At 43.7% G+C, this 24,133-nt stretch overlaps 1 protein-coding gene across 14 annotated transcripts in view; it reads left to right on the plus strand.

Moving 5' to 3' along the window:
• The window catches only part of mecom (MDS1 and EVI1 complex locus), a 132,537-nt gene extending 108,835 nt beyond the window's left edge, over nucleotides 1-23,702 (plus strand). For 3 of the 14 annotated variants that reach the window (XM_061046267.1, XM_061046279.1, XM_061046280.1), the window contains 15 exons: nucleotides 4,170-4,272; nucleotides 4,375-4,488; nucleotides 5,383-5,494; nucleotides 5,634-5,781; nucleotides 5,910-6,090; nucleotides 9,118-10,507; nucleotides 10,641-10,731; nucleotides 12,114-12,140; nucleotides 15,802-15,968; nucleotides 16,234-16,311; nucleotides 17,787-17,956; nucleotides 19,125-19,269; nucleotides 21,116-21,355; nucleotides 21,468-21,660; nucleotides 21,749-23,702. In XM_061046267.1, the coding sequence (XP_060902250.1) occupies nucleotides 4,170-4,272; nucleotides 4,375-4,488; nucleotides 5,383-5,494; nucleotides 5,634-5,781; nucleotides 5,910-6,090; nucleotides 9,118-10,507; nucleotides 10,641-10,731; nucleotides 12,114-12,140; nucleotides 15,802-15,968; nucleotides 16,234-16,311; nucleotides 17,787-17,956; nucleotides 19,125-19,269; nucleotides 21,116-21,355; nucleotides 21,468-21,660; nucleotides 21,749-21,883 (3,294 nt within the window). In that variant the 3' untranslated portion in view covers nucleotides 21,884-23,702. The remainder of the gene's footprint in view (nucleotides 1-4,169; nucleotides 4,273-4,374; nucleotides 4,489-5,382; nucleotides 5,495-5,633; nucleotides 5,782-5,909; nucleotides 6,091-9,117; nucleotides 10,508-10,640; nucleotides 10,732-12,113; nucleotides 12,141-15,801; nucleotides 15,969-16,233; nucleotides 16,312-17,786; nucleotides 17,957-19,124; nucleotides 19,270-21,115; nucleotides 21,356-21,467; nucleotides 21,661-21,748) is intronic. The other 11 variants (XM_061046268.1, XM_061046270.1, XM_061046271.1 and 8 more) reach the window with 11 other exon arrangements.
• Nucleotides 23,703-24,133: the final 431 nt, after the last annotated feature.

Raw genomic sequence — 24,133 nt, forward strand, 5'->3', positions numbered from 1 at the left:
GCCTCCGTGCTCTTATTTCTGACCCAGTTCTGTTTATCATAAAACTTTATGAGCAATCTCAGGAGGGTGAGGGAGTTTAGAGGAGAATAAATGTGTGAGGAGAGAGAGAGAGAGAGAGAGAGAGAGAGAAAGCCTGTTTTGTCTTACTGATGAAATTAATCCCACTTCTCCTTTTTTCCTCTCTGTTTCTCTATTGCCATGCATTTGTTTCTAGTCAGCCCTTCTACATTGGCATGAAAGATGAATGATCAAGCACCTAGCAAGGAAAAATCAAGCCTTGTTTGTCACACAGTCTTTAAAGGAGTCGCTACTAAAAATGTTTATAATGTTAGAATCAATCATCTGTATACTTCTCACACACCTGGTATTTAAAATGAGCTACTTTCTTCACAAATTCAATAAAGTTACGTGAAGAAATATGTTTAAAAAGGTGACTTAAATGGCTCCAAAACATTGTGTCACTGTTCAAATTTCACTAGCGCAAGGTTATTCTAAAATTAGGCGCATGTATTTAAACTAAACTAAACAAGAGTAGCCTTTATTTCTATGACCTTTCAGTTTCTTTTTACTGCTTTATATATTTGACACTGCAAAGTGGAGAGCGACAGGAAGGAACCGAGAGGAAGGAGATGGCAGGTGTTCAGTTTGTGACTCACACTTCATTCTGCACTTCATGCAACATGCTGTAACCTGTACATTTCAAATGTGTCCTTTAAAATAAAACTGTAGAAATAAAAGTGTGTTCAAATGCAGGCATTTGCTATGGGCACCACAATGGATTATCTTTGCCTGATGTCCTCGTGCACTGTGCCTCACAGCCTGAGCGCTATACTCGGGTGGATCCTTTCCCGATCAGCATGTTTTGTCGTTCAGATAATTGGGGCAATTAGCGACTGAAAACCCTCAACTGCGCTCCTCACTCGGCTGATTCGACTGAAAGCAAAATGGATTAAAAGTGTAATTAACATCATCCCAACGAGGCCCTGAAGAGTCTTTCATAAGACAGTGCAGACGGATATGAGTGTTAATCTCATCCGCTCTATTGATTCTCGCTCAGTATTGAGTGGGATGAAGTGGCCGAGGGGCATATTAGCAAAACACTGACAGTCATTCACTGTGTAAATACACGATGGGGGGAAAGCATGAAGGGATTGTAACTCACTGAGATAACAGATGGAAGCGTTTTGCAGTTACTAAAAAAAATGCTTAGGAATTAATTTTAAAAAGAGTTCAGATTTTTTTTTTAAACTTGACAAAACTTTGTGTATTTTTGGATAGAATCAATGAAAACAGAGAGGTTTTTTTTTTATAAGCTTCTAAGACAATGCTGTAATATTTGTTGTGTTTCAGTGTAAAGCTTGATTGCGGCTCTGGTGCATCTTTCTTTTCCATCATTTTTGAGGCGTTAAAGTGGCCTGAAGGTTTTTGCTAAAGAGCACAGCCAAGAGTGAGAGAGTACACTGTGGCCGGACGGAGCGAGCCAAAGACATACCTGTCCAATGAGCTCTGTGTGAGCGAGGAGCCGGCCAACAGGGTGTGACCGGGGGAAAATGTGACTGTGTTTACAATACTAATGACTAATGGTGTCAAGGTAACAAGGTAGTCCGATTATGTAGCCGCTTATCCTCTTATGGTTGGGACCTTTGACAGAGAGGGAGAGAAAGAGAGGTCAATAGGAGCGCCATAAATTAAAAGGCAATAAAGACAGATTACATTAAATATTAAAATGATTATGATTAAATGGCAAATCATAGACTGCAAAATGAAGTTTCTCTTTCTTCTGCTACATCCTGTGCAGAGCAGACCAAAACATCTGCATTTATTAAAAGCTGGACACAAAAATCTCAAGTCTATGTCTTAAAAATAAACAGTTTTGTTTGCAGTTAGAACAAGAAACAGCCTTGATGCTTAGGGGAATGGCTTTCTCAGTGTGAACTCAGACACCCTTGCTATCTTATCTACAGACTAACATGTTATTTTAAGCCACTGTTACACTGGGGGGGGGGGGGGGTGATGTTGGTTAGTGTGCGAGTGTGTGTTTGTCATGCTCAGGGTGACCAATCTAACCCTGTGTGTGTGCTGCCACGCAGTGAGTCTCTGTTTTTTTTTTTTGTTTGTTTGTCTGTGTGTGTTTTCACTGTTTATCTGCGGTGGCCCTGTGGGGGGAAGAGGTGGAGCTTTTGGGGGAATTCCCCTTTTATTGGTAAGCACCCTCCTGTGCCTGCTTGTGTGTGCACTTATGATACCCCCCCCCCCCCCTCCCCTTAAACACAACTACTACTGCAGCAATTACAGAGAGCCAGGGCTACAGAAATGTTTATTGATCCCTGAAAGAGGGGGTCAACGGTCAGGCACAGGGCAAAGTGGATCTCTGCTGCGATAGTTTGAAAGACTCACCTGCTTTCCCCGCTTCCTCAATATGTTGTCCTTAATTATCTCTTGTTAGCAGTAAAACGTACTAAAATTACAGACTCATAGCTGCACTTCACCATGAACTTGTAGTCCTGTATTTATGGACAAAGTGGTTTCGACAGTGTCCATTAACTTTAATGTTCCGAGGCCTTCGTCCGCGCCCTGGTAGCTGTCCAAAGAGCCTCCCTCCTCAGCCTCGGTATCAGTCTCTCAGAGCGGATTCCCTGCAGACTCACATGTCTGTTTGAACTGCAGTCTGATTGTTTCTGAATCACAATATTTGTGTGGCCTTGTAGAGGTGACGGACACAGGAAAGAGTGTGTCTGCTTGTGCATGTGTGCATGCGGTGCTCTATGCAGTTCTGTGCAGATGTGTGTTCACGGTGTAGATAGAGGTTAGAGTGGGGCATGTCAGCGGTTAAAGCTCCTGTTGGGAACCCCACATTCTGTTCCCTTTGTTCTTTCATTAATGCAATGGGGTTCTGCATGGCTGTTGCTGATCTGTGCTAAATTTATCTTCAGCTAGACAACAAAACTTCAAACTTTCTTGGGACCTCAGTGGTTAATTAATGCACAAAAGTAGATTTAAAAGTCATTTCATTTTTATTTGAGTACTGCTCTAATGACTCTATAAGTACAGGAGCTTCCTGTGCTTCAGTGAGACACAATGAAGGTTACCACAAATCTGTACTGTCATACTTACTATCATATCATTTCCCAGAAGTTTGAACAATGACACAAACAATTATAGCACAGAATTCATCATGATGTCCTCTTGTTACAATGATATTCATAGTGAGTCTCTACGGAGCCTTGGAATGCTGTCCATGAACTGTATACCTGTGACCCCTTTACTTCCCAGAACCCCCCCCCCCCCCCCCCCCCCCCCCCCCTTCTTATTGCATTTCTAATAAATTCCCACATGGTCATTGTCATGTCGATGCGGCAGAGGAAGGTAATATGTTAAACCTCCGAAGCATGCCAAAAATAACGCCAAGACTGATTGTTTTACAGAGAAAGGCCATTGTGTGTGCATGGGAAGCACCACAGTCTCAGGGTCTCTCAGCTGATTCTTTCAGAAATGACTGACCCTCCAAACACACAGCTCTAGTAGGGACAGAGTGTTTTCACCTATATGTATTTCAGAGAATGAAATCTGTACGATAGCTATTTTTAGCCTAGAAATACTTCAGCTTTGAAAAGACGTGGATGTAAGTACAATTTTAATTTTAAGATATAGATATACGATGAAGTGTCACTGATAAACTGTTATAACAGTTGGACAATTTCATTCATCTTACAAATACTCAAGTTGCACGGTGCATTAATATGTTTTCTCTCCACACCTTTGTTTTGGCTCATTTTGTGTTTGTGTGTGCATGCCTGAGTGTATAAAATGTATGACACGGGTTATTTATTTTACAGTGAAATTGTTTGTGCTTTAATTTTGTTTTCATTACTATGGTAATTAATTACCAGTTAATTAGCGTGACTGTTTTTATGTGGAGATCCCCCTTGTGTGTGTGCGTGCATGAGTGCCTGTGTGCGTGTGTGTGACAAAGAGCTACACCAAGTGTCCTCTGCTGGTTTCAAAAAGTTGATAGCTTAGCCTTAATTAACAAGCAGAAAATACACAATATTAAAAAAAAAAAAAAACACCTAGAAAATCTTTACTTTCGCTGGGCAAAATTCCTCTATGCTTAAAGTTGTGTTTGAATTTTGTACTGAAATGTGATCGCCCCTGTGTGTGTGTTGCAGATCTTCTACAAAGTCACCAGAGAGATTTTCCCCGGTGAGGAGCTGCTGCTTTTCATGAAGGCTGAAGAGTATTCATGTGATACCATGGCTCCGGATATTCATGGTTAGCACCACACAGCCACTCACACAGACAGTAACACACAGTTTGTCACCATTCACTCAAATGCATAAAATGCTCATATGTGTCTGTCTTTGCACGCTGTAGAGGAGAGGCAGTACCGCTGTGAGGACTGTGACCAGCACTTTGAGTCCCGTAGCCAGCTGTTGGACCACCAGAAGCAGCCGTGTGGGATGCCCCCCTCCTCCTTCCTGAACCCAGGTTTGACTTTATTATTTTTAGATAGGTGGGTTATTTACATAGCACTGTTGAGTGGGCACTGAGGAGTGACATAAGGGATGTGTAGCTGAGCTGAGACAATATGACACAAACAAATCAAAGCTTATCTCCTTCTGGAGCCACTGATCTTACAACAGTTCACTGAGGGGAGCTCCGATGGCCTAGCGGTTGTGTCGCACGCCCCATGTGCAGATGCCGTGGTCGTGGTTGCAGTGGCTCTGGGTTCGAGTCCGGCCTCATATACGGCTGCATATCGTCCCCCACTCTCTCCTCCCTACATTTCCTGTCCCTCTTCAGCTGTCCTATTCAATAAAGGCAAAAATGCAACAACAAAAAAAAATGCGCTGAGGACAGAAGAGTTGGCAAAACATGCATAAATTGTGTTTTATTTCATACAGGCTGAGACTTATATAGGATGTCCAGGTCAAAAGTGTCTTAATGACCCGTGCTACACTGTAAAAATTTACTTATCCCACATTGTTTGTCCAAGACTTCACAAAGTGATATGTATAACCATAAGATTACGCCTGATTTGTATGAGGCTGGACCACAGACACAGTAATTGACCAGAGCCTGTGGCAATGCAAGTCATTACATTTCCCCCATGTGATCTATGTAATGGAATAGATTGCTCTTGAAGACCGCACATACCTCAAGACTGCACAACTCTACAGCTCACTGCTACACCCAAACACGTCATTCCCATTTGACATGAATTTGAAGTTAACATGTAAGCAGTAGGCTATTTAAATGTGTACAATTGAAACATAAATCTAACATAGAAATGGCATAAAAACCTCAAAGACCATAACTTTTTTAAACAGATCCTCAGGATGCATTTAAACCCTTCTTGCTGTACTTTTTCATTGTTTCTAGGAGGGGACGGTGACTTGAAGGGCCAGGAACCTCAAGACTTGAGACCCCTCCACATGTCCCATGGTCTACTTGAGTGTAAGGAGTGTGACCAAGTCTTTCCTGATGTCCAGAGGTGAATATGGAAAGCTGACATACTCCAACTTGTGATCTTCATTCATACACATATATAGAGCCGAAGCTGTCGGACAACAATATGGCACAAGACACAGTTCTTAAACCAAATGTGTGTTTAATGCTTTCTTTCCGTTCAGTCTGGAGGCCCACACCCTGTCCCACTCTGAAGAGAGGGAATACAAGTGTGACCAGTGTCCCAAGGCCTTCAACTGGAAGTCAAACCTGATCCGGCATCAGATGTCTCACGACAGTGGCAAGCACTATGAATGTGAAAACTGCTCAAAGGTACAGTGATGACTTTTGGAGGATGCGTTGCACTTCTGTCTCTCTGTGTCTGCATTTCACGGGAGGTTTTCATTTCTTGAGAAGAAGATACTAACTCCCTCGAGTGTCTGTGTGCTTGCTTCCCCCAGCAGGTGTTCACAGACCCCAGTAACCTGCAGAGGCACATCCGCTCGCAGCACGTCGGGGCGCGGGCCCACGCCTGCTCTGACTGCGGGAAGACGTTCGCTACGTCTTCGGGCCTCAAGCAGCATAAGCACATCCACAGCAGTGTCAAGCCCTTCATGTGTAAGTCACTAAGACCCTACCTATGTAAGTCTCCTCAGTACGTTATAATAATAACAACATAATGCTTGTGACTTGCCTTTAAGAGAAAAAACTGATGTTATGTAAAAATACATTTTTATCCTTCCTCAGCTCCTTCTCAAGAGTCAATCATGTAATGTTATATAAGAATTACACATGGGATTATGTTGTAGTTGTGTTTAGATTGGCAGATATTTTTATTTTAAGACAGAATTGTATCTGAATCAGCACTCTCATGTAGTGCTGATTTGGTCATAACAGCATTTAAGATAGCATGTAATGTGACTCAATCCCACTCAGTCTAACCCTTCTATTGCCTCTCACAGTGATCCAGCATCACCCACAGCTAACGACCTTTTCTCTTTTTCCGCTGCTTTCTCACACACACACACTTTTTTTTTTCTTCTGTTCCTGCTCGTCAGTAAACCTTTACTCCTATGAGACCCAAACACACTGTGACCTTTCACAGTTTCGCCAACCTCACACTGCAGATCTGATCTCCTTCCCCTAAAGCGTTATGACCTTCACCCTTTGCCCCATCTCTCTTTCACTGACCCCTGCAGACCAACACACACAAACACACACCCCCCCCCCCCTTGTCAAACAAACACGCACTTATATGTAATATTCATAGGTCGGATCGACTGCATCTCAACTGCAGACCTCTTGACTCCCCTCTCCCCTCCACCTCATGCTGCACCATTCCTCACAAATAGCAACCACATGTACGGCCCTCTTCCCTGTACAGCTCCTTCTGAATAGGAGTCCATTTGCCGTAATCAGCAGAAAATATGCAGGTTTAAAAACAACTAATGGCTGTCTAAGAAAAGAAAAAAAAAACAGAGTTGCGTTCAAACATGATGGCTGCCGGAGAGAGACTGTGTGTGTGTCCCAAGTGTTTGTTTGTCTGAATCATCTTGTAACGCATCTACATGTTTCTAACAGTATTGCACTGAATGCGCACATGATTTTGTTTGTATTTTAGTGCACGCAATGTGTCAAGGATGTTTATTTATGTGTCTCCGAACTGTGAAGAACTCAGGCCTGCTGGATTATTAATTCAGACTCTCAGCTATAGGCAACACTTAGCCACGGCTATTCTCTCAGGAATGTGTTTATAATATATTTTTGTCCGCTTATTAAGAGCTGATGAATACAAGCGTGTCATAAAAAAAACATCTCACACTTAGTGTGTCATCTGGTGCTGTTAAATGTCAGTACTACATGATTAATGGTGAAGAGGTTTTTCTTCTTCTTTGGCTTTACTCTTTGGCATATACATAGAATCCTAGTGTTAAGTTATAGTCGCATCTTTCCCTTATACACACCAACTGTCAGGATTTAACAACATATTGACTTTTAGAAATGACTCTGTGGGTGACACAAACAAGTAGTGTGCATAGAATGTACCATTCAAATTGTTCAAGTAGACGTACCTATCCCATAGAAATGTCTACTTCACAGCTCAAGCTGGTTCCTCAAAATTAGCTAAAAAGAATTCAGTTAAAGTTTCCAAATGTCTTCCTCTTTCTTTCAAGACACATGCACAGCTTCGAGAGAGGAAAATCATGTGTATAATCAAAGGAATCAAGCACTCTTCCCATTTTCCCAGATGTTTCCAAACTGTTTACAACTACCTTTCAGCCCTAATTGTGTCAGCCAAAGCCAAGCCGCAAAATGCGCTTTATTTAACTTTAGTTTTCTGCATCTATTCATTAGAATAGACTTTTTAATAAGATTACATTCCCTCTTGGCTTCAGCGTTCAGATTTTGGCGTGCTTCTGGGATGTTTATTTAAATGTGTTTCCACAGTCCGTTTTTTTGCCCGCTCTTCCTCTCAATCCCCTTAAATTGCCTCTTGTGCACCTTGTGGCTGGAAGGCATCCAAAGTATGCAGAAGCGTAATCACAGTGTGAGCCTAACCACTTCCTTATCCTCGTTTTGAAAATCAAATAACAATGTGAGTGAAATCAATCATCCAGGGCTAACAGCTTTCTGATATTATCAGATGATCAAAGATCAGCTGTAGTGTAGCAGATCTGCAAAATATCCTATTATGCAGGATTGGGCCAGGAACATCTTCCCCCTTTCATAAACTGCATTCTTGACTTTTATTAGAAGGGCAAGGGAAAGGAGCATGGGAAAACAGTAAGTAATCAGCCATCATCCTGCTTTTACAACTCAACAAATCATCCATTGGTAGTTGATAATGTTGACAGGCTAATAATGGCGATAGATAATGTCAGGGGTTGAGGTTTTGTCTCATGGTCTGGGTGTTGCCACTGAACATCTCTCAGGGTCAGACAGAGCTACAGACAGGCACACTGCAGTCAGCTGTGGGAAGGTCACTTAGCACGGAACGCCAGGGACCCAACTATGGGGAGAAGGTGAGGGGGCTAAGGGGGTGACAGGGGAGGCCCAGAGAGGGAAGAGAGGCTGCAGAGGACGTGAGACCTGTCCCTGGGAACCGGACTGCAGGATAGGATTCATTCAACTCGGCTTCCTTCACAAACTTAAAATAGAGCCATTGTACTGCATGTGGCTGAGAATGTGTGTTTGTGTGTATCTGTATGTCTGCATGCTTGTGTGTATTATTCAGTTACTCTGTGTTATGTGAATATTTAAGAATGTGCCTGCATGTCTGTGTGTGTGCCTGTGTGTGATTGTTTATGGACTCCCTGGGAGCGTCCCTGGGAGGACAATGGGGCTGGAGATGCCTGGGAATTTGGTTTGATGTGCAGGTGATGAGTGGCAGCAAATGACTCACACCGTCAACCAAACTTATTCCCTTACAATGCCAGGATCTGGACACACCTCGCCTCCCTTTTTCTTTGCTTGAAAACTATTATCAGGATATAGATGGGAACACGAGGACAGTATTTGTGCTGCATTTCCTCTGCCTTAGACTGAGTCAGCCGGAAACATGTTAACTGGAGCTGTCATGTCATGTGATGCTATTTTGTGTTATGTCTGTGTGTGTGTGTGTTGTGTTGCATACTGATACGTCCCATATCTGTCTCCGTGTCTATGCAGGCGAAGTATGCCACAAGTCCTACACCCAGTTCTCTAACCTGTGCCGCCACAAACGCATGCATGCTGACTGCCGCACGCAGATCAAGTGCAAGGACTGCGGGCAGATGTTCAGCACCACATCCTCCCTCAACAAGCACCGGCGCTTCTGTGAAGGGAAAAACCATTTCACAGCAGGGGGATTGTTTGCCCAGGGTATGCCGCTCCCTGGTGCCCCTGGCTTGGACAAATCCGCTCTGGTAATGGGCCACAGCAGTGCTGGGCTGGTTGATTACTTTGGGGCAAGTCGCCACCACGGCGGGCTTACCTTCCCTGCTGCCCCGGCATTTCCCTTCAGCTTCCCTGGCCTCTTCCCCTCTGGACTCTACCACCGGCCTCAGCTCATTCCTGCCACCTCTCCTGTCAGACAAGCGTCCCATGCATCCGTCGGGCCTGGTGGAGAGCTGAGTAAGAGTCCACTGCTGCCCCCAAGCCCTGGGGTTCAGGAGTCCAGAGAGCTCCTCAAGGCACTTCGTAAAGATGGTGGTTTACCTGGCAACCACATGCTGGGCTCGGAGCACCATGCCCAGAGCTCTTCATCTTCCACAAAGCAGCGGAACAAGCAGAGTGACCAGTCTGAGAGCAGCGACCTGGATGATGTCAGCACACCCAGCGGAAGTGACCTGGAGAGCACATCGGGGTCAGAGCTGGAGAGTGATATGGACAGTGAGAGGGAAAGGGGGGCTGCGAGAGAAAATGGGAAAGGCCCAAAGAGAAAGGCCAGTGAAGGAGGCCCTCAAAGCCCCAGCCTGACTGGAGGCAGTGCTGCTAAAGACTTTCCGGGCCCTGCGCTCATCCCATCCTCGCTGGACGAGCACACAGCTGTTACAGGGGCTGTAAATGACTCTATTAAGGCCATTGCCTCCATTGCCGAGAAGTACTTTGGCTCCACAGGACTGGCTGGCCTGCAGGACAAGAAGGTCGGCTCTCTGCCCTACCCCTCTATGTTCCCACTGCCATTCTTCCCAGCTTTCTCTCCTCCAGTTTACTCTTTTCCAGATAGAGACCTCAGACCTCCGGGCCTAAAGCGCGAGCCACAGTCCCCAGCAGAAGACTGCAAGAAGGCCCAGGGCAAATCTTCATCCGAGTCACCATTTGACCTCACTACTAAGCGGAAGGAGGAGAAGTCTGCTGCCTCTGCCCCCTCCAAATCAGAGGCGTCCAACTCCAGTGGTCAGGATCAACCGCTGGATCTGAGCCTGGGGACAAGAGGCCGTGGTTGCAATCCGAGAGAAGAGGAGACAAAGAATAACATGGGTTATGAGGAGGAGAAAGCAGTGGTGGAGATCCCAAAAGCTGACACTTCCTTGCAGCATGCCAGGCCAACCCCTTTCTTCATGGACCCCATCTACAGGTATTGTTATTCCCAGTAGCTTAATTAACAAACATATCCAGTTTCTAAAGTCATTCGAATATTTTACAAGTTTTCATATGGCAGAAATTTGCTTCCGTGCATGCGTTAAGAGCTGACAGAAATCTACTATTAGCAGGGTTGAGAAGAGGAGAATGAGCGATCCGTTTGAGTCTCTGAAAGACAAGTACATGCGGCCAGCTCCAGGCTTTCTCTTCCATCCACAGGTGAGTTCTGAGTTTTATTTTATTTTTTTGGGGGGGAGGGGAATAAACGTTCATCTCATTTGTCTATAGATTGAATAAATAGACAGTGCAGGTGTAGTTTGGGGTAGCCCTTTGTCTGTCCTGCTCATTCCATTTTAGAATCTTTGTAAATGATTGCATCTATCTCGTAACCATGACAATATCACTGTTACAGGTCCAGTGCTAGTTTTCTTTATCCAATGAGATACTGTAGCAGCATTATGGTAGACCCCTCAAGATATCTTATGAGTCTTTGTATAAAGAGCTATAATTCAGAATGGTTTTCCTTAACTGAGCAATTTGGATTAATGAGGATCAGTATGTGGCTCCAGCCTTATCCGAGCTACTGCCCGTTAAGCCATTTGTTGGCCATCAGATTCGAAACAGATGTGGTAGAAGGGCATTTTCTGACATGTCTTCCCATAACATATCTTTGATTACATTATAAAAACTGATATGCTTTTAAAGCAAAGATTTCTGCCCCTGGGTTCAGTATTTCTCCATAGGTATGTGTGTGTGTGTGTGTGTGTGTGTGTATGTGTGTGTGTGCATGCACGCGGGTGTGTGTGTCTATGATGTATTACATTGACGTTCATTTGTTCAATCTTCCCCCGCGGGTGAGAACGGTCCATCGGAAAGTGAAAACACCACTTTCTCAGGCATATGATTTTTTTTTTTTCCTCTTTTCTGGCCGTTTCAGGTCTGGTTTTTACAGGCTGTTTCATTTGTCTGATTTATGTCCCCTGTCCAGACTGCTGCTCAGGCCCGGCCTGCAGCAGCCACATGGCCGTCCCACATGCCTTAATGAGGTGTCCTATCAGTAGAAACACTAACAGAGTGCTTAGGCCATCTTTATGACTTTATGATGTCTGGACACACAAATCATTCCCAGAAACACCAGACTTGGGTGGGTCTAAGCCAGACCAGGCATGAGGCCCTTCTGTATACATTTGAGGGGGTTTGTTTCAGTCACCTGACTCACTCTTGAGACGTATATATTTGAAAAAAAGTTAAAAAGCTGAAGGATTGGAATTTTTTTTAACCTTTGGTGATTCAGCTTTTTATTTCCTGGCAGGAAACTTTACTGCTAGGTAATGATGGCTTAGATTACATGACTGGAACTGTATTTGTAGCGTGCTTTAATGATCTTGTTGAACACCAGGAAGTGTTGGGAACTACTAGAGCCTCCTATAATTCCAGCGCTGTTACTCGGTCAATAGGCAGCTCATTCATCATTCAAAGTTAATCACACCGAGACTCATCATTCGCTTGTATGAGTATGTGTCCAATAAAAAAAACTGTTGATGCATACATTACTTCCTGGTTCTGACTGCTGTCTCTTTTCCTTCTGCTCCGCCCCTCAGTTTCGTTTGCCAGATCAGAGGACTTGGGTAAGTTCCTCTACCTGTATCTCTACCAAAACAACAACATCCCCTTGTTAACACATGGGCTGAAATAACAGTTTACAACTGACATCACCCAGCATTTGCATGGTCTTAGACCATCACCATCACCCACTGACTGAACTGGTGCCCATGTCTGGCCAAGGAAACACTTTTCTATTTGTTAATACAAAGAAACTGCATCTTAGTGTTTGTATTGAACACCTTATATTATTCTTACACGGTGATTCACCTTGAGTGTTTGATCCTCACTTCTTGATTTAGTTACCCCTTTACATCTAGAAGTATCCCTTCTCTGATTTACATGAAAGGTTTTTTAGAGGGGATTTCCAGCCAAGCTACACCCAACAGCTCTGAATATACAGTATGTTTGCTTATTTGGAGAATGAAGCAGGGCTTTTGCAAATGGGCATTGGGGGATGAGTGGAGGGTGGGGTGAAGGGTGGTGTTTAGGGGGGCTGCTTTACATCAATGCGAGGGTAACAGTCTCTTTGGGACACTGTCAGGGGGGAGGGGGGGGAGTCAGGGGGGTTAGTTCCTCCCTCCAAACATCTGGTTCCTGATAAAGATCAACAATTGAGAATGCTTCTTGCTAATTAAGGCCCTCACAGCATCACTGACATCTGAAGATAGCCAATCAACTGCTGGTCCCAGTGCGACGCTACAGCAACAAGCAAGTTCACAGACACACACATACTGCCCAGGGGGAAGACAAGGGGGTTTTTGGGATATGTGTGTGCGTGTTTGGAGGTTCTCCTAAACAAAGGAGTAGAGTGGGGCTATAAAACCTTTGAAAAATCGCTTTAGAGCTAAATGTGGAGCCGTTTATCCTCGTGTCCCTTTAGTCGAACATTTCACACACAAAGCATTGTCAAACAGTGGCCTAATGAACCGGGTTCAACATCCATAAAAACAGCTCAAGTGTCTTATGGGGACTGATGCCTTCTACTTTGAATCATTCAAGTGTTTAATCTCTTGGATTTGATGTGTAAATAATTTACTGCTTGACCTAAATCAAATAATTTGGTTGGCAAAGAAATACTGCTTTAGAGGTAGAAACATATAGTGATTCAAAAATCTATATTATTTTGTCTTACACTAAAATGGACCATGCAGCAACGGTTTCAAAATGTGTTCTAATCCGGAGAATTTGAACTTGAATCATATGTTTGGAACATGTACAGTGCCTCGAATTTGTATGATACAAAAAGCAAAGGCTTGAGATTGCAATAGACTGCAGCAGTATGAGTTGTTTGAGATGGGAACGGTATTCTCCGGTAGATGGAGCCAGGATGGAGTACTTTCAGCCCTCAAAGTGTCTTATCAGACGGACTCGATACTGCAGACAGCTTTAGGGGCCCTAATGTTCCAAAGAGTTACGGCTCCTCGTTGAGCAAAGCAGAGCCTTAAAAAGCACTCGATGAAATACACAATCCAGATTCAAAAGAAATATGAAAACATTTCACCTCCTTTCTCCCCACAACTCCTCGCCTTTCTTTCAATGTATTGCCTTTTCTTTTTTCTCTTTGTTCTTGCTCTCTGTCTTTCTCTTCTCGTCCCTCTCTTTCTCCTCCTTTGCCTTTGATTCACGGCATGCAGCAATGGCATATTCATAATCAAGCAGACCTGACACTCCACATCCTCCCTCAGTGGGAACGTCGACGGCTGCGGCAGGAACTTTACACTCGGCCGTCACTCCTAATCAGCCGCTTTCAACAGCAGGCTCCACCACCATTCATCAGCCCTCTCTTTCTCTTCACCCTTTCTCTCTCTCTTCCTTACTTGCTTCTTTTTGTCTTTCTTCATTTTTTTCCTTCTTTTTTTTTTTATTTCTTTATATCTTTCATTCCTCTCCCTTCCCAGTCTTCTCCCCTATCGTCTCCTTCATCATGTTTCTTCCTCGATTCTCGTCCCCTGTTTCTTTCCCCTCTGTCTGCTCCATTTGGCGTAAAGCCTGAGAGTGACAGGGGGTGAAAGCAGGAGATGAAATGTCAGAGTCGGAGCAGGGCTCTGGTGGAGGACCCGAATCACCATTGATTTGTTGCCTTATTGAAATCAGAATAAGGAACAGGGCGAAAATTCAATACACGCAAAATAATGCAAATTTGTGTGGGCCCTTGCAAAAGAAAAAGAAACCCTGTGTGAGTGTGTGTGTGTGTGTGTGTGTGTGTGTGTGAGATGGGCTGACAGGCCCTGCGGCCTACTGGGACCCCCTCAACCCACCCCTCCCTCTCCTCCTCCCCCTAGTTCTCCCTTCACTCCCACTGCAGCCCCCGCTCCTCCCCCATCCCGCCCCTCTCAGCACAGCGATATCATTATTACCCGTGTCTGGCCCTTGATCAGTAATGTCAACATCTTTCATATTGACGAATGTGCTGTCTGCCCGCATTGTGCACAGAATAGTTTACAGCCCAGCAGTGGACATGAATCACTCCTCTGCCACACACACACACACACACACACACACACACACACACATACACACACATGTACATACACACACACCCAAGCACACACACACACACAGGGACATGTATCTGACAGCACACAGACACTTACTAAACACGTACAATCAGGCTCACATATAACGCATATGTCTGAAAGTGCACACTGTTCACACACACACACAGACACACACACACACAAACACACACACACACACGCACACACACACACACACACACACACATAGTATTCGACATTACTAATACATTCTTTTCTCTCACACATATATTTTCTTTTTTGCACACATTGATGGCAATTAATCAACTTGGCCACCATGCAGCACATAGTTTATCATTCATATCCACATAGACACCGACACACACCTACACACCTACACACCTACACACCTACACACACACACACACACCTGATACACACCACACATACGAACTGACAAGTCCACATATCTCCTCTGAGAGTATCTGATGAAAGTAAACGTTCAGCTTCATTAGAAGATTGGCTGTGGTCCTTAGTCCTCTCTGTGTGTGTACATGTGTGTGTTTGTATGTCACCACGTATACATTGCGCATCTACGTTTAATAAGGGAACGAGAGTCAGCTGAATTTAACTTTCAAAGTTTTACACCTGCTCTCTGCTCACCATGAATGGGAACACACCGTTTTTTGTTGAACTACAAAGTTATGAATCATTATCAAATGTACTTGTCCTGCACATTTGGCAGGGATTTGACCTTGTGTTTCATGAATCATTGATGAACATCATAATAAGAATTCACTCCATACCTGTTTGACTTCATTTCACCTGCTGCCAAGATGCCCATAAACAACCGCAAATCTGTCTAGAAAGCGTTCTTTATATATTCAGTAGGGGCAATTAACAGTCAATCATAAAGAAACTAAATCTTTTTGAGAGGACATGGAGAGCATAATGTGAAAATGTTTGTACGTAAAAATGCATTGTTGCATTAGCCCCTACTGCTATGTTTGTCTTAATTATCAGTGGATTAGATTTTTTCAGTGGATTGCAGTATTCTTGCAATCAAAAATCAAAAGTATTTAGCAACATAATTGTACAGCTATCTACAACCTGTGATAATAATAGAAACATGGCAAGGAAGATTGTCTGTGTTTTACCCAGAGTTAACCCTCTCTCTCTCTCTCCATCCTCTCGTCTGTCTCCTCAGATGTCGGCCATAGAGAACATGGCGGAGAAGCTGGAGACGTTTGGGTCCTTGAAGCCGGACTCTGGAGACCTGCTGCGCTCCGTCCCCTCCATGTTTGACTTCAGAGCCCCACCGTCTGCACTTCCAGAGACGTTGCTACGCAAGGGCAAGGAGCGCTACACGTGCAGGTAACTTACGGCGATCGGTTATGCATGTTTTTTTTTTGTCCATCTTTAACTTACATTTTGGTCACATGTCTTTATGGCATTATTTTTCTGTGAGTGGTGAGTCTTTCAGATGTTTCTAATTCCCCTTTTTTTTTTAGCTTTAAAGATACTAAGGATGACTTTCGTACAACTTCATGTGTCGTCTGTACATTAGATTACTGCAGCTTTTTAAATAACTACTAGATGTAGGAACACCAAAGTTGAAAATGCTTTTTATTCCATATAGATATTGTGGAAAAATATTCCCTCGCTCTGCTAACCTGACACGCCACCTCAGGACTCACACAGGAGAGCAGCCCTACAGGTAAGAATATTTCTACCATTTTAAAATGTAACGTCTATAGGACGTTTGGGCGAGGATACTAGAAAATTATCAAGTAAGGAATCCGATTTGCTTAACAGAACTTTCCTGATGTATCGCTTTCCCCACAAGAATAAGTGAGAGCCGCAGACATATACTTTCACACAGTTCAGAGAGAGGAAGCTTGTTTGTTCCCAGCACATGGATGTTTTTCCTAGAAAATTCTCCTCTACAGAGAACATGTGTTTTGTAATGCAGAAAAAAAGCCAGAATAATTAGCCTACTGCTAAATAATTAGCCTGATGAGGAATGGTGTCTGTCGCCAGGATGACAGGAAAAAGGGGGGCGGGGGGGGGGAGGGTTGTATGGTAAGGAGCAGAGCAAAGGGGAAGGGAGGAAGTTTGCTGAAAAATTGGGGTGATGAGGAACACGGGCAGATGTCCAGGCCCGGCAGCTGTGGTCATTTCTCTTGTGATGTGTACAAGGCCAGACTCCGAGTGATTTAAAGGCCGACTGGCCACTTGCCGCACCAAGCACTGCTTTCTTGCCAACTTAAAAAACATTATCATAAGTTTAAGTTCTAATTTTTTGGAATTAGAGTCTAATAATGTCGAATAAAAAAAAGATACACAAAGTTGCATAGCATTTTGTTTCATGGGAAATTTTATTGTAAAAGTCTCGCTGACCTACCTCAACACTGCAGGGCTCTCCAGGTGCTGCTGAGGTAAAGGTAACAATGCAGCAGCCGTTCAGTACCCAAGTAAAAATGAATCTTGCACATTTACAACATTTTGGATAATGAGTACGCCCTGGCTAGCAGTGCGCTGCTTTGTAGTTACTAAGGTAGTGGAATGTTGCCCCAAAGCTTGCAGGAGGCCTGCTGACCACAGGGGAGAGAGAGAGAGACAGACGCAGGCCTCGACTGCCCCAGCCTGATAGCCTGCACTCCACACGCTGGCATGCCATTAAAGATCACCGCTGTTTATTGTAATTTTTTTGTGGAGATAACCGGGGGTTTCCTGAGGGACAGCCAATCGAGCGAGCTAATTCCAGCAGAAGAAAAGATGTAATCTTCTCGTATAATTTTGCATGGAGAAACTTGGCAAGAGGCTCGTATTTTGCAGGGCTAGAACCAAATCTGTTGCGTGCTTATTTTCTGAGAGAAGAATGCAATTTTATTGCGCTGGCTGGAGATAAGAGGCAGAGCTGTTTCACCTTAAACAAGCTCCTCCATCATGTCTGGGACTGTGGGACTGCTGGGATTGTGTGTGTGTGTGTGTGTGTGTGTGTGTGTGTGTGTGTGTGTGTGTGCGTGTGCGTGTGTGTGTGTCCTGCATTATGTATCCTGTTATGTTTCCCATAGAACAAAACCATTCATTTTGCAGCGTTGTACTAATTACTTGTGTTTGTAACTTGTGCATTTTGCTGTTTTGTCAGTAAATCGTTGTCTAAGTGAGAGGCCTCTCCTTTCCCTGCAGGTGTAAATACTGCGACCGCTCCTTCAGCATCTCCTCCAACCTGCAACGTCACATTCGCAACATTCACAACAAAGAAAAGCCCTTCAAGTGTCACCTGTGTGATCGTTGCTTTGGTCAGCAGACCAACCTTGACCGGCACCTCAAGAAGCACGAGAATGGCAACCTGTCAGGTGAGAGATCTTGGACATGGTCGTTTCCCCACTGTTACTAGGAGAGGTTGAGAGCTACTTTGCTGATTTGAGATAAACATTACTCATGATTGGAAACACTCATAGAAGCTGAAAAAATAAATTACATAAATCTGTCATCTTCCTCTGCAATGGCAAAAAAAAAACAATATTTTTTTTTTAAATGAGCTGCTTTCATCAGCAGCACAGCTTATGGGTTTGACAGGCTGCATCGCTCTGAATCAGCAGCTAAGAGTAACAGTCCTCAGAGGATATTTTCACTTAATCAGACATAATGTTTACTCTGTCTAATGCTCAACTCAATTATCTATCAGGGCTTTCCATTTGCTGCATCAGTCATTATATCAATTCAATTCAAAGGGCTCTATTGGCACGGGAAACATACATTAACATTGCCTAAGCTAAAGTAAAAATAAAACACAAAGTTAAGTACAATTAAAGAAAAACAAAATGTAATATTTAAGTAACAGAGCTGTGCAGGATCGAGACATTATAACGTGTATAAACATAGAAATAGTTTGTCTTTCTCTTAAAAGTTGAAAATGTGTCTTTGCTTTTAAAATATATACAGATGACTACAACTTACCAAAATATACATTAAAAATGAATGTAATTATGATTATTTTTAAGTATATTTACAGCTCTATGGTTTGTTTGTATGTACAGTTGTTTTCTGAAATAAATGGTGCACATGATGGTGCAGTGGTACACGGATGGTTATATCCGCAAAAGTGCAACACAACTACGATCAACTAAAAATTGTTAAGCAGAAAAGCCTTTTTTCACATAGTGAGACACTTTGTGAGGACCCTTACAAATGCATTCTGCGCTGCCAGGTTTGTCCAAACTCACACCTTTCATTCCAATGGCAATCAAGACCTCAAGATTTCCAAACACATCAATTATTTCATGGAAACATTCCTTTGACGTGTGCATTAACGTGATGCAAAATCCATCTTTGTCCTAATGACCTCAGTTCTCCTCTAACATCATCATCTCTCATAGTGTAAAAATGTTCCTTAAAAATACTTTTTACGCCACAAAGCCTTGATTTAGAAGTTTTTTTAAAGACATATTGGTGAAAAGTAAACATGCATTTGAATTACTGTTAATAATGAAAAAATTAAAGCAATATCTTCTCTCATTGTAGGCACTGCAATGTCGTCCCCACGGTCTGAACTGGACAGTGGCAGCGCCATTTTGGATGATAAAGAAGACTCTTATTTCAATGAAATAAGAAACTTCATCAGCAACGCAGGCCAGAACCAGACATCACCGGACCCCTCTGAGGAAGGGTGAGAGCGGTTTTATGTTCTCATTTCCGTAACATCTAGACAAACCTTTAAGAGGAAAATCTCAGTTAGCTCTTGGTTACACATCATGTCTGTACAGCGGGTACAAAGAGGATCAGAGCCTCCTGGCTTCACCTGATACCCAACCTACATGACTGTGTGTTGAACTCTTGCAGTAATTGTGCCAACATTAAGATTATTAGACATACAAACGCTTGATTAAGTATAAATAATAGGTCAGCTGCTTACAGCCCGTAAACCTGCCTGCATTTTAATACCACCCAGCCAGCCTGGATAATTATCACATCATGTTCAGAGGTCTGGAGGACAGAGCAATTATCTGTGATGACATTTAAGATAATCGCAGGTCCTGTAAATGTGCAGGAGCCCATTTTATCTGTTTCCTTTTGGCCTCATGTACAAACAGATATCTGTGTGCATGCAACTACGTCTGAGCATTATGCAAATAAATTCTTGACGCTGCGATCGAGTCAGATAGCAGTCGAGAGGTCTGCTCAGGTCTCGGAGTTTGTTTTCACGTGCCTCACATCGGTGCGATCACGGGGCCGATTGCAGGTCTAGATTGAGATCTGCAGACTGGTGTGTTATTGTGCAGAAGGCCTGTGAGAGCAGGACCCGGTGGTAGAGCGTCAGAGGTACGGGGGGGGGGGGGGGGGAAGAGAGAAGCAGGAGGGGAGGGGAGTGCAGAAGTAAGCTCAGCACATCTGGAACCAACATGTCTGCCTACAGGAAGAGGGTAGAGGGGGTGGGGTCAAAGGGTCGGCCCGTGTTTCCTTTCAAAGTGCTGTGCTCCTGACTACTTCTGATAGATACTTTATCCTCTGCAAATTACCACGTTTGAAAGCGTAATTAGCGAATCTGTTTTCTTAATCATAGAGCGCTCGCTCGCTTTTTTTTGGGGAGCTAGTTCCTTTTTCTCTGCTCGGCACGGCAGAAATACCATCAGCCTCCAACTCTTAGTCCCAGCGGGAGCTTTGACGAAAACTTAATTTCATGAGCTGCTGATAGAAGAGAGATGATGATCTCTCTGTATTGTGCATAAGCTAACATTGAATGTGCAATAATTCCAATTCCTCTTCAAGTCTTCTTTGGTCACAGCTCTCTCAAAAGCGCCATTTAAAAGCCAGTGCGTGGCAATGTGTGCTGATATGCTTGACGTGTTTCGTTTTCAATCTACTTCTTTTACTACACTCTATTCTGAGTCCTCTCCTCTGAGTCCTTTGTGCGAGAAGTGGCATTTTTGGGAGCTGACGAAAGATGTCCCAGAGTGTAATTAGTGAATCAGTCTTAATGTGGTTCCAGATGATTTACCAAATAGCGGTTTCCTGTGGCGCTGAGACAGAAGGACAGATTAAGACTCAGGCAGTTTGGATAGCTCGCCCTCTCTCCCTCTGTGGGGATAAAAACGAACAGGCTGGTTGGCAATGCTCACATAACTCTCCCACCAAATGGGGCTGTCAGCTAAATATTTTGCCTATTAGATGAATACAAGATAGTAGAGAAAATAAACAAGGAGAGAGGCGAAGCACTCCAGTTAAGTGCTGCAATGATCAGCTCAGTGCTGCCGTGCCCAAAGGGGCCCCAAACGCCTGATGACAAACGAGATTCCGGCTCTCTCCGTCCCGGCTGACGTGTGCTGCCTCAGATCCACCTCGCTCTGTTCTCTATCCCCAAAACTCCATGGTGTTTTAATTAAAGAGAAAATGAATGACACAAGAAAGTGTAGGATGCAAAAAAAAAAAATGTAGACAAGTTAAAGTCATTTATTTCTGCAAAATATGTGTACTTTGCCAAGCTGTATGAAGTAATCATTACTCCTGGCCTGCAGGTTAAACGGTGGTCTGTTTGAGGAAGAGAAGCCGCTGATGGCCAGCCAAGGGTCACGTGACCTGGAAGATGAGGAAGTGGAGGACCTCGGTGCTGATGAAGAAGAAGGAGACGAGACGAGCCACACCCCAGGGAAGCAGGAGGGCGAGGTGCATCCTAGCAGCAATGACATCATACAAGATGAGATGGACTTCAGTGAGCCCAACGACATAAACCTCAACTGCAAAACCTCTCCCAAGAGGTATTTACAATACAAACCCACATTATGTAAAGATGTATTTGACTCTGTGTGGTTGATGTGCTGTCAAGTATCCTGAAACGTCTTCATATTGATTTTTCTGTTTCACCTCCAGGTACAACGATGAAGAGGAGCAGAGTGGCTACTCGGCCTTGGATCATATTCGTCACTTTTCAGACATGCGCAAGCTGGAGGAGAGTGAGCTGAGTGACGGGGACGTAGACGCAGATGAGGACGATGGATCCTTCAGCTCCCCTTCTCTGACTGAAGCAGTAAAACAGCCACTGTTTAGAAAATCCAAGTCTCAGGTAGGACAGACAATAAGACAATATATTTCTGAACCCTTGTATATAAGCAGCATGGTAGTTAACTTTGCTCTATCTCCTTCTCCCTCAGGCGTACGCCATGATGCTGTCTCTGGCTGAAAAGGACTCTCTCCACCCGGCCACCCACAACCCGGCCACCATGTGGCACAGTCTGGCTCGGGCTGCTGCTGAATCAAGTGCCATCCAGTCCCTCAGCCATGTATGATGACACCCCTCAAGCGCTTTCCCTTTCACCTTTCAACCCCCAGAACCTGACCTATAGCACTGGGAGCCCATTAAGGGGTCTACGTGCGGTGGCCCCTGATCGTCCACAGAGTGACTGCTGAGCAGAACCACGGCCCATCTGACTGCTGAGCAGACCGCCTTACTCACAGAGCAGGGTCCCTGTTCCTGCAGAGCCCACACAGCCCGAACCTCAAAAAAAAAGCCCATCAGATAGAGAACAATACGTCCCTCTGAGACCTTAAAAAATAAAATTTCAGAAATAACTCCATCCTGGTGATAGCAATGGTGATGAGGATGCGGTGAAAATAATAATGCTAAAGTAATAATAGCTGTATTTATTCTGCTGAATTTCTATGTTTTGCACAGCAAAGGCAGCTGGTGGACATGGAAGAAGGATGTGCTGATGTATCATTGCTACAGAGCACATCCAAAACAAGGAGAACATTCTATGCTGAAAAGGTGATTGTGGTTGTGTCTCTAAGACAGTTTCAGCCAAGGATGTTTCACTGTGTGCATAAGAAGCCTGACTCATCTGACTAAATTCTGTACAAATTACCTGTAACCCCTAGCGATCCACAGGAGTTCCTCATAAATATGTACTTGATGATAAAAATGAAGGGTGGGGTTAGTAACCTCAGTGCAAATGGAAACACTTCATGTAAGGACAGCGTTAGCGGCGCTTTAATATAACTAAAGTCATTGAAGAACAAGTAAAAAAAAAAAGTCATTGTTGAACTGAAATCAGGCCAGTTTCCCATTATGTGTTTTCATGGCTGCGTGTGTCTGCACAATCATAGCACTGTACACAAGTGTCGACCAACTGTTCTCGTCTGCACTCCATCCTGCCCGCCTGCTCTATCTGTGAAAGGATATAAATAGATTGTCTTTTTAGTGGAAGAGAAGAAAAACACAATGTTTCCTTTTTTGTATGTTTGTTTTTTACTGAGATAAGTAGTCAGTGCTGAAGTTAATTGTTGTTCTGTAAAGGACATATGTCTTTTTTTTTTTCCCCCAAGGCCCTCAAATCCATCCTAGTCATGTCAGCCAACAATACCACTAATTAGCCTGAATGCTAGTCGTTAGCTTCTCCATGCTCGTGTGTCTTTCATTTTTAGACAATCATTATTTTGTTTCCATTTTTTTTTGTTGGTGTTGTTGTTGTTATTTGCTGTTGTATGTTGAGAACTGTATTTATTTCTTGGCAAACTGTAGTTTGTTTACTGAATAGCACTGCTCTTAGCCCAGGTGAAGGGGAGATTCCTCACCGGGCCTATCCCAGAGTTCCATGGGGTTTGTAGATTGCATTTGAGTGCCGGATAGTATTAAATATACACTTCACTCCTTATTCTTCTAATGAAACCGGTCGACGAATAGATATGACGTAGTTTTTTTTTTTCTATGACAATTTAACGATTCAATTGTAAAAAATGAAAAACAATATAAAGAATGAGTAATAAAAAAAAAAAGCCAGGTATAATTTCTTCATAAACGCATGATTGGTCTGGTAAGATCTGTATCTGACATTTTCTACGGTTGTCTGCAAGCTTGTGTGACGTTCGGTTCATGTTAATCTCTTGTGCCAAACTTATGATAAATAACAGATTACTTTCATTTATTCTCCCGTTTTGAGGGACCAGATTTTCTGTTTGTTTTTGTCGTTGTTTTGTTTATAATCGATTTTAAAAAGTAATCAGCAAGTTGAGGTACTTTGTTTTAATGCTTTCTACAATGTAACTGTTATGCATTTCAATTCAATACTGTGGGAGGAACAACTATGAAATAAAGGATTACAATATGGATTGACATGTCTTCCTTCCTCTCTTTTTTTCTCCTAAAACACTTTTTCTAACACCACCCCTCTGGCTGCCCATCATCTTGGCCCGGACAGGGATTTGTACTCGGAGACGTGAGTCAGAAAACCACCTGGCGCTTTCTTCTGGCGCTCCCATGGCCTCCAAGAGCGAGGGAAAGTCTGAACTCTGGTCCTCTTTTTTCTCCAGGCTTTGGCTCGCATAGAGAGAGGGAAGAAGGAGAGAAAAGGCTGGAGAGGGCCTGAATGTGGTAGTGGGAGCAGAGGCAGGAATGTGTCCTCTTTATTTGTGTCCGTTTGTGGGGCATGATGGATGAGTTTGGTAGATGTGATGACTTGGCTCATCGCTCAAACGCTCAATAAGCGTCCCATCCTGCAGCAGGCCTCCCCATCCGGCACCCCCCTCTGTCACTGCTGCCA

The sequence above is a fragment of the Labrus mixtus genome, chromosome 9 (genome assembly GCF_963584025.1).
Source record: "Labrus mixtus chromosome 9, fLabMix1.1, whole genome shotgun sequence".
Lineage (NCBI taxonomy): Eukaryota > Metazoa > Chordata > Actinopteri > Labriformes > Labridae > Labrus > Labrus mixtus.